This window comes from Impatiens glandulifera, chromosome 1, assembly GCF_907164915.1.
Source record: "Impatiens glandulifera chromosome 1, dImpGla2.1, whole genome shotgun sequence".
Taxonomy (NCBI): Eukaryota; Viridiplantae; Streptophyta; class Magnoliopsida; order Ericales; family Balsaminaceae; genus Impatiens; species Impatiens glandulifera.
The window spans coordinates 36,188,820-36,200,431 of record NC_061862.1 but is presented as its reverse complement, the minus strand read 5'-3'; the positions used below and the strand labels follow the sequence as shown (position 1 = coordinate 36,200,431).

At 29.0% G+C, this 11,612-nt stretch overlaps 1 protein-coding gene across 1 annotated transcript; it reads right to left on the bottom strand.

Moving 5' to 3' along the window:
* Positions 1-3,341: 3,341 nt before the first annotated feature.
* On the bottom strand, positions 3,342-6,401 carry LOC124922352 (phospholipase DDHD2-like). The gene is made up of 6 exons (XM_047463087.1): positions 6,271-6,401; positions 6,026-6,077; positions 4,716-5,933; positions 4,197-4,277; positions 4,007-4,069; positions 3,342-3,721 (listed from the first exon to the last, which is right to left on the bottom strand). Exons 3-6 carry the CDS (start codon positions 4,794-4,796, stop codon positions 3,683-3,685), a joined length of 264 nt encoding a protein of 87 aa, XP_047319043.1. The 5' UTR covers positions 4,797-5,933; positions 6,026-6,077; positions 6,271-6,401; the 3' UTR covers positions 3,342-3,682.
* Positions 6,402-11,612: the final 5,211 nt, after the last annotated feature.

The following is an 11,612-nucleotide window of genomic DNA, read 5'->3' as shown; positions in this document are numbered from 1 at the left end:
AATTTGAAAGGAAAGAAAAGTCAGATTAATCTAAAGCCATCATCTTTCATGCAAAAAAACCAATAAATTAAAGGAAAAAGAAGCATTAAAGTAATAATGAGGAGACTGTAGTAGTACAAGAAGTAGTGCACGGAATAACACACGAAATTGCGAATGACATTATCTTATTATTATATGAATGAATGCATGATGGAATGGGGAAGAAGTCAAAAGAAGATAAGGAATTTAATCACTTGGATATTTCTTTGGCAACAAATTTAGCACTGTACTTCAATTTTTTTTGCTTATTAAAAAAAAGATCACCTTTCTTGACCAACTAGTTGGTGGGTGGGTTCATGTAATTGTTCTCCTTCAAGTCTTATCTCAATAATTTATTAACAAATGCAAACAAATTCCTTTCTCAGATTTATTAACCAAAAATCAAATATTTCAAGTTTGATTCCCACTAAAAAAAATACATAACCAAGTGAAACTAGATAAATGAAAGCTAGAATCATTGAATTCGGTTCATGAAAAATAAAACCTCTATAAACTAAGAATTCTACTAAATTCATTAACTTTCCTAATCCCCTCCAAGAAAAAATATTTATATATACCCTGTTTTAGCCTAGCGTCAATAAGAAGTGAATATCCTCAGCCTCTCAAAGTTAAAGTCTATCAGACGACAAGTTTTGCGTCTAACTAAATGTGTTTGCGGGTGATGTGCTTAACCCCTTGTGGCCACATTTTTTTAATTTAAAAAAATAATCCATAGATTTTATTGTATATTTTATATCTCTCATGACATTGCTCCTAGAATGTATTTGGTCTCCCAATATATAATTTTCTACTGAAAACAGGGTTTAAAAGCCAAATATTAAATTTGCAAATTGTTGAAACCAGAATTTGATTATTTCAGAAGAAAAACAAACCTTATTGGTGTTACCTTCCACCAAACATGACATTAAACATAAAAAAAGCAATATACTAATGTCATATTGACTATTTTAAAAGGATGACAATAGAAAAATATTGAAAAAGTGGTTGAAATATAAAGAAAGAATATAACATATGAGGAGTGATGTCAGCATATATACCTGGTAAGGTCTACAAGAAGATCTGGGCATATCTTCTAAGAGCTGACAAAACCAATATTTTATGATAATAATTAAGAAAAATAGCACATGTTGACAAGTGATTAGCCAAACACTAATCAAAATTAAACAAAGAGACACTTGTACTAATTGGACCCACATTTGATAAGCTTTAATTTAGGATATATAATAATAATATGTAAGAGAAATATTGGATGGTGTTCTTATTCCATTGGTGAATATATTCCACCAATTGTTTCTAATTCTCATCAAACTTTGTGATTATTGGAATTTCTTTCCCCCTAGAATTTTCATTCAATCTTGATGAATTTGCCCCTCAAAATTTTGAAATATTTTGATTTTACCCTTAACTAACTTAAGGAAACAAATTAGCAGCATGATGGCACAATTTGTTAATTTCTTTCCAAAAGTTCTTAAATACACACTCAAAGCTTGGTTGATATATGGACTATTTAGGTTAAATTAGATCAAATAACTAGAGTACTGAGTATTTTACATTTAATATATATTTCTTTTAAAAAAATGAAATTAGAGTTTATTACGAGGAATATGAGAGATATTTTACTTAAATTTAGTGGAAATCAATCCTCTTTTGTTTTTGGCACCCCACTTCTACGGTTGATTTCTTTTATATTAAGAACAAGACTCTTTTCATTTGAGCTACTATAATAAATTAATATGTTGAACTCAGTCACGTAAATTTCTAAAAAACACTAAGTCTATAAAGAAGATAGTTAACCATATAGATTAAATCATTTTTTTTTACATTAAATATATTATACAAAAATAAAATGATAATTTGATTGAAGAATTAGTAGGTTGATGGGATGTTAATCTGAATAATTCAAAAGAGTGATGTCTATCATCAAGGGACTAACTAATAGCATTCTTAACATGTGGAATAAAATGGAGGAAAATGTTTGATTGGAATTATGGTGGGTTGGTTAGTTGGTTGATTGATAGGTTCCTACTTCCTTCTTTGATCATTCTATGTACCCCCCTGAGCTTTTGAAGATAAAATATAATAATAAATGGTAGACCCTACCACTACCATTAGCCAAGCCAAACTTCATTCCACATTTCCATTCACATCATAGTTGCATTGTCAAAAGGTTCTCAATAATACTTAGTTGTCTTTGTCTCAACAATAAATGTACTTAATTCATCATTTAATTTCAGGCAACCAAACTTCTTGTCGATCCACAACCTAATAACTTTTCTTATGTATTTCTAAATTGAATTATTTAGCAGTTATATGTCAAGATCTGTAAGTGTAAATGCAGACTTATTGAAAAACTCATATTTTCCACCATGAGGCAGCAATTTATCATGCATATCCTTTTATGTTTGGTAAAAGAAAGACACGAACACAGATCAGCTGTAGTCAAGATTCTCCATTTCTATCAATATTTCATCTGTTCATATCTAACAAACAAATGAATTTTTGAAACAGCAACATATAATTTCATTTTTACATAATCAGTTCTCTCAAATATATATCATATCAATCTTTATTTTGCATTTAATATACTGTTATAAACTTATAAATCAACACATTCTAACATATAGGGTTACTTTGAGATTTCTTGAACCCTGAAATAAATAATACAGTGTAGATATTATGAGCCGAAACCAGACCTGGGTTGTTACCAATTGACCATCTCCTTCCTAAGTGCTTAGATTATGTTGGAAAGAGTTAAAAGGCAAAACAACAAATAGGGTTTTAGTAGTTCAATTTGGATGTCACAGAGAAAAAATATAATCAGAGAGATTCAGAGATCCTTTAATTACCTGTAGTATGAGTTTTTTTTTAAATTTGTTATCAAATTCAGTCGGTTAGAGAATTTACCATCCTTCTTAATCATCTTCGAACTTGTTAATCTCTTAGTTTTGTAACATATTTTGATCTTTATTTTTCTACTATGTTTACTTTTCATGAGAGAAAATAGAAATAGAATGGATTTTAATACTTTTCTTTCATATATTATGATTAGTTTCATTATAATTAATTGATTCCTATTTCTCTATAATACAATGAACATTTTTTTTTAAAAAAAAAAAAAACTCTTTAAAATATACTTGGGAAGAAAGTTATTTGCAGTCAATATGGTGGTTGAATTCTTCTTATATTTGTATTTAGTAAAACAGATTTTTCTCATGTATTTCACTTTAATTTGCTACCAGTATGTATTTCGGTCAAATTGTAGAAAGCCTTTTCAACATTAACATTAACAGTGTTCTTTCGAATTTGCAATCAAAATAAACATATTTTCCAAGAGTAGTATACAAACATATACACAAAATGTATTTCCTTCTAGTTTAGAACACCAAATACTTTGGTATTAAACCTATAAGAAAATTATGCAAAAGTTATTTCAAAGAAATGAAGCAGCTTGGGTGCAGGATGTAAAAGGGGTTAAATAGAATTTAACATTAAGCCAAAATAGTATATAACTATACCCAACAAGTACTTTTTTCTTTCTAAAGTCTGAAATGAGAAGGAACTAGCTCTGTCTGTGACAAAAAAATATATCCCCCATCATCTACAATAACAAAATTGAGATGCTCCATCACAACTATCTCTTGGTTCAGGGCAGCACTGCGAGCAAAATTTGTGTCCGCGGTCCCTGCAATTCAAGTATGTTCAGTGCAGTGGATCATAAAAGATTGCACTTGCTTAATAGAAAACATAATTATTTGTATTCTATCAAGGAATAAGCAGACCCATGAAATGAAAATCATTATATTAACCACCTCTATTTCTATCTAGTCTATAGCCAAAACCCTGTCTTTTAGTCTGCAATAAATTAAACAAGTAACACACAGCACCTCTATTTCTAATTCAGTGTCCTACAATAATGAGCTTATTTCAAAGTAAAATGAGAGGTGGCAAGATTTTCATGATTAAGTACCACTGGTATTCCAAGATCTTTAAGGTCCCTATCTCCCATCTGCTTCAGAGTAGCTATATCTATCTGTAAGTAAAATTTAAAACGGTGTAACTTGATTAGCAACAAAATCACAAAAATCTCTTATGTCCACAAGTTGATATCAGCTCCCAAGCTTAAAACAAGGTTACAAATTATCCAAGATTGTACCCACCTCCTCTGCCTTAAAAAAGACGGCATATTTCTCCAAACCGAGTGAATTCAGCAAACTCTCCACAGAGGTATGTTCATTTCCCTACATGACAACATAACCAAAATAAAATAAAAAATGCATCAGGTGTTGGAGAAATATGGACATCATTAAGTTCACACCAAGTTTGACTGACTAGTTAGTTGCAATGGTCTAATATCAGAGTAACAGCTGCTAAAGTCTAGCACATTCTGAAAATAACAACTGAATAACCATAACTTCTCCAGACCACATTACTCTGAGAAAAAACATTTCAGTCTACATTATGAAGACACCCTGGAAACTAATTGACTTTCTACCACTAGGGAAAACATGTATGAGTTCTTGCTTGTGCTTTGAGTATTGAAAGGTAATTAACAACGCTCATGATCAAATCTATTAAACTACACCACCTATCATACATACCACTCATTATTTTATATGCAGTTGCAGCAATTAAGTATCAAAAACTTTGAATGAAAAGTAGACGGAAGACAATAGTACCAAGTATGAGATTTTGGGTACTACGCCCATTTGCACTGGAGGAGGAGGTAGCTGTGTACTTGCAGGTTTTCCATTTGTCATAACATGAATATCTTTGCTTGCATATGCTGTTCGTGAACCTTCATATGTCCTGGCTGGTGCCCTTTTTTCCAAATCTTCATGAATCCTTGGAGGTGACTGATTCCTTGTTCCTCGTAGATCTCTAGATGGTGACCTTTCCCTCAAAGGCGAATAGTTGTTTCTCAATGTCTCCACCCGATGCAAGGAATCTGAACTTCTCTTAGAAGAAATTTCCCAAATACATTATCGTTTCTCGTATCAGGCACTGTATACCTAGTGTCTCTTCTTTCGGGCATGCTTTCACGGAATCTTGGACTAGCCAATGAAGTCCTAGCTGTGTTTCGTATAGTATACCTAGTGTCTCTTCTCTCAGGCATGCTTTCACGGAAACTTGGACTATCCAATGAAGTTCGGGTTGTATTTGCACTGTATACCTAGTCTCTCTTTTCCTCGGGCATCCTTTCACGAAAACCTGGACTGTCGAGCACTTTATACCTAGTGTCTCTTCTTTCAGACATGCTTTCGCGGAAACTTGGGACTATCCAATGAAGTTCGAGTTGTGTCTGGCCCTGTATACCTAGTGTCCTCTTCTCTCAGGCATCCTTTCACGAAAACTTGAACTAGCCATTGAAGACCGAGTAGCATCGGGCACTTTATACCTAGTGTCTCTTCTCTCAGAGATGCTTTCGCGGAAACCTGGACTAGCCAATGAAGTTCGAGTAGCATCGGGCACTTTATACCTAGTGTCTCTCTCTCAGACATGCCTTCACGGAAACTTGGACTATCTAAGGAAGTTCGGGCTTTGTCTGACACTGTATACCTAGTGTCTCTTCTCTCAGGCATGCTATCGCGAAAACTTGGACTACGAAAAGAATCTTGGTGTGTGTCCAGGCACTTTATACCTAGTGTCTCTTCTATCAGGCGTTTTTTCATGGAAACTAGTTAGTGAATCCCGGGGGATGTCATCTTCATACCTAGCATCTCTTCCGTTAGGTGTTCTTTCATGATAACTTGGACTAATCAATGAAGCACTGTTTGGCCTTGACAACTTCTCGCGAAGGTCCATACCATCATGCTGAACATCGGTTTGAAATCGTCTCAGCTCATTCTTCTTTCCATGAGTTTGAACCGAAGGTCATTTTTTCCCAAGGTGAATATCTTAATATTTATTAAGAAACAAAAATCATAAACTAATTCATTCATAATACATCGAAAAACTACGAGCAAGAGTTTTGATTAAATTCGTTTACCATACAAACCATTAGAAGAAATCTGACTGATCTATCATTATCTGCCCTTTGTCTGCCAAGCAAAGTCACAAAACTAAATCATTAGGTAGAGTTTCCACTAAAATAGAACTGCATAGGTATAACCAGCAAATTAGAAGCATAGTAAGACTATTGTCAATCATCCAAAAAATTATGCTTATTGATGGTGACATGGTACTAGGTTAAAATCAGCAACCCGAACATCTAAAAAAAGACAGAACCAGCACCTTTTGCCAGATAGTTGACCTGCATCCTCTCCACTGCCCAATCTATCTCTAACTGATCTTTTAATTCCAGCTGCATGGTGAAGACTTGGAATATCAACATCTAGAGTCAATTCTGACCTCTTAACAACCTGCAAATCAGGGTTTCGAAGTAAATGACCAGATATTTACACCAAATAACAAAATTTCATCTGAAAGAAACAAACCCAACTCAATAGTCCATACAAAGATTCAGAAAGTAGTGGTAGAATAATTGTTAAGGATAAAAAGTAGCTAAGTACTGGCCGCCACGTCCCAAAGTGATGGTACAATGGGACCTGGAAATCTCTTGACAATAGATGGTTATATAGGGATTGTTCCTTTCTTCAACAGCACCCAAAACCTAAACGATCAATGCAGGATAGACAAGAGGACTTGGAAACGAAACAATGAGACCGGATTATTACAGACTGTATGGATATGGAAGAAGGATTAGGGCTTATGAGGGAAAGAGAAAAACTGTACATTTTTGACTACCCAATACTACTAACCCGGATAAAGTTTTGACCCGTTTTACAACCCACATTCAATTCAATAGTTTAGAAAATATTTAATTGATATTTGTTTATCTTTAACTTAAATATTTTGCTATTAATCTTTTATTTTTTAATTTATTTTTATTATTTAACTTTTTTATTTAATAATAATATATTTTTAAAAATAATATAATTAAATGTTTTAATAATAACGTAATATTTTGTATAAAACTGTACAACTAAAAATTATCATTATAATTAAAATAATATATATTTATTAGTTATTATAATATGTTAAATATAAAATAATTAATTATTTTTATTTGATATTTAAATATATATATATATACTAGTATGTATTATATTTTATGAATTTATTTTTATATATTTAAAAGAATAATAAATAATTTTAAAATATCAATTTAATAATATAGTAATTATTAGTTTTAATTTTCTTATTTTGTAAAACTTAGTTTATATTTTACTTAAGAATTATTATATAAATACTTAATAGTTTCCTAATACTTAATATCAAAAATAGGTGATATACATTTTATTTTAATAATTAATATTATTATTTTAAAAAACAATTTCATTATTTAAAAAAAAAAATATTATTAAACAAAAAAAAATAGAAATAATAAATAAATAAACGTTGGAAAATAAAATAATAAAAAATTTTTAAAATAATATATATTTAACTAACCATTTATTATTTTTCAAATTAATCTTACCTGTTGTAATTTTTAGATGGGTTAAAAAATGTCTATCATATTTATTTAATAGTATAAATAATAAATAATATAATATATATTTTAAAAAATAATATAAAAAATCATTACAAAAATGTCAATTACCTCTTTAATATTTAATTGTATCAAAAGATTTAAAAAAAAAATACTGTAAACAAACTTATAATCAGTTAATCACTACACTGAATTTGAATTTTCAACTCACATTTTCAAACGTTTAAGATAATTGATATAGTCTTTATATTTTGTAACAAATCCATTCATGTAATGTTCCAATCAATGTATCAAATTTTAACTTCAAACCTTATGAATAGTTACATTTTTTTTTATAACAAATCTTAAAGATAAAACAAAATTTAAAAAAAAAATTGAAAACATTAAAAAAAATCATATATTGTGTTACAATAAATGATGAAGAAATAAAATAATATTCATTTATTGGAAACACAGGTTTATGTAGATTATTGAGTTGATACTTTTTAGTTGATAAATTATCACCATATCTCTCATATGATAAATCAATTATATATGAAGAGACCATATATAAAGAGAGAAAAATCTTATCCTCGTTATAAAGCCTTATTATTTAAAATAAAAAATTAATCACTCATATTTTTGTATATCAATTTTATTTCTTTAAATTAATCTTATTGACTTATATAAAACCTATCATCTCTTAACGTTTTAATAAGAAATATAAATTTATTTATTTAATTATTTACCTTTATTTTTTAAAATAAATATTGTACTTAAAAAATCAATTTCAACAATAAATAGTCATTGAATCATTATATACCGTACGTGTACCTATACGTGACATAATCATACATTTTTCGTTTCGTGTCAATATATGTTTAATGATTTGTGAAAAGCACGACACATTATTTGTGTCGTGATAGTCAATTACACGTTGTGCTCATAAAAGTGTGTCTATGTAGGTAATGCTCGTGTGCAAGATTGTTATATCATGTTATCTTAACGTATTGCTCAGGTATAACATGGTTATATCGTGTTATCCTATTTTAATTTGATTTTTATTATACTGTTAATTAGTTAATATAACTGAATAAGTCATTATGTTAGTGTATCTTTAATTTTTACTTTAATTAGTTATTAGCTTAGTGGGTTATAGTTATTAGTCTAGTAGGTTAGTGGGTTAGTGATTTAGTTGTTTCCTTAATTTTATTCATAAATTGTTATTTTTAAAGTCTATTTAAGTGCCTCAATAGTTATCAATATTATGATCATGTATTCTTAATTATAATTTGTTAGAAAACTAACATCTGTCCCTTACACTATACATAATAGTAGGTAATGTATATTCCTTTTGATGTATGGGCTCTCTCAAACATTGTATGTTCTTATATTTTATTTGTTTTAATTTGAAAATAATAATTAATATAATTTATATATAACAGGGACTCAAAGAGTGAGAGACCTTCTTATTATGTAAATTAAGAAAAAAAACTCCAATAACTTGCTTGTCTTCACGAGTGAACTGCTTGAAAAACTATTCCTAGAGATTTTGGAAAAGTATAAATCAAATATATTTTTATTAGTTTTTTATTTATTTATTCTTTTTATTTCAATCCAAACAAAATAAAAGAGCTTAATCATGAATACCAAAGGAAATCTGCCCATATTAAAGAACTACATTAATTAATAAATGATCAAAATGTCTTTGTCAGATTTTGTAAATGAGTCATGCCGGGTCAAATGCCCATTTGATCAGAACTGTGTCGGCCTATGCAAGCACAACTCGGCCCATACAAGCACGTCTCTTTTGCCCAACTCTAACTTGTACAAATAAAAGAAAAAAAAAACTATTCTTTTTGAAAAGTTTATATATATTTATATAATTTTTTATAATGATATAAAACAAAAAATAGAAATAAATAAATAATAATAAATGAATAAAAGTTGGGAAATAAAATAATAAAAAATATTTTAAAATACATATATATTTAACTAACCCTATTATATTTTTAAAATTAATTTTACTTGTTGTTAATTTTTAGATGGGTTAAAAAATGTCTTTCATATTTATTTAATAGTATAAAATAATAAAATAATATAATATATATTTTAAAAAATAATATAAAAAATCATTAAAAAATGTCAATTACTCTTTAAAAAAATAATATAAAAATGCTGATTTAATTGTATCAAAATATTTAAAAAAACATAATGTAAACTTATAATCAGTTAATCCTACACTTTATCACTCAGTTCACATTTTCAGATTTTTTTTTGTTTAAAGAGAATTGATATAGTCATTATCTTTTGTAACGAATCTATTCATGTAATGTTCCAATGCATCACATTTTAACTTAAACCTTATTAATAATTAAACTTATTTTTTTTTTATAACAAATCTTAAAAGATAAAACAAAATTAAAAATAATTAAAAACATTAAAAAAAACATATATTGTGTTACAAATAAATGATAAAGAAAATAAAATATTATTCGTTTATTGAAAATACGGGTTTATGTAGATGATTGAGTTGAAACTAAATTATCACCCATATCCTTTATGGTAAATCAATTATATATGAAGAGACCATATATAAAGAGGGAAAATCTTATCCTCAATATAAAGTCTTATTATTTAAAATTTTAATAAAATCACTAAGGGTGTGTTTGATAACCCTGGAATTGGCATTGGAATTGGAATTGGAGGGTCCAATTCCAATTCTTATGTTTGTTAGACATTTTAATATTAAGAATTGGAATTGGAATTAGAATTCCAATGGAATTCAATATAGTGTAATTTGATAGTTCTCAATTCCTATCTTTTTAGTCGGAATTGTAATCCAAATTAACACGTTTTTTTATGTTTGACAATTTTAACACGTTTTCACACATTAAACACGTTTCACCACATTTTTTACATGTTTAACATATTTTCATATTTCGGCACGTTTAACACGTTTTTGGCACGTTTAACACGGTTCGGCACGTTTAACACGTTTTTGACACATTTAACCACGTTTTCACGTCCTTGACACCGTCTAACACGTTTTTGACACGTTTAACATGATTTTCATGTTTTTAACCTGGGTTAACACGTTTTTGCACGTTTAACCGTTTTTGTCACGTTTAACACGTTTTGACACATTAACACGTTTTTCACGTCCTTGACATGTTTAACACGTTTTTGACACCATCTATTACGCATTTTTCACGTCTTTTGACACGTTAAACTACGGTTTAACATGATTTCACGTTTTTTAAACACGTTTAACACGTTTTGACACGTTTAACATGATTTTTTAAGTTTTTAACACGTTTTTGACACGCTTTTTATATTTGGGCACATTTTGCTACGTTTTGGCACGTTTAACAAGTTTTTCACATATTAACACGTTTTGGACGCGTTAACACGTTTTCACGTTTTTGTACACATTTAACACGTTTTTTTACGTGTTTGACATGTTAACGCGTTTTCCCGTTTTTGACACATTTAACACGTTATTTTACGTTTTTAACACGTGTATCACATTTTTGACATGTTGTACACGTTTTTTCACGTTTTGGCACGTTTAACAAGTTTTTCACATATTTAACAGGTTTTTTGACAGGTTTAACACGTTTTCACGTTTTTAACACACTTTAACACATTTTTTTGACGTTTTTGACACGTTTACCACATTTTTGAACGTTTAACACAGTTTTGGCACGTTTAAACAGTTTTGACCCGTTTAACAAGTTTTTCATTATACTTAACAGTTTTTGACACGTTTAAACGTTTTTCATGTTTTTGACACATTTAACACATTTTTTACGTTTTTGACACGTTTAACATGTCTTTTACGTCTTTACCACAATTAACCACTTTTTTTACGTTTTTAACACGTTTACACATTTTTGACACGTTTAACACGTTTTTCAAGTTTTGACATGTTTAACAAGTTTTTCACATGTTTGGAATGTTTAACACGTTTCCATGTTTTTAACACGTTTAAAACGTTTTTAACACGTTTAACACATTGTTGACACGTTTCACATGTTTTTTACGTTTTTGACACGTTTGACACATTTTTAACACATTTAACACGTTTTGACACGTTTAACAC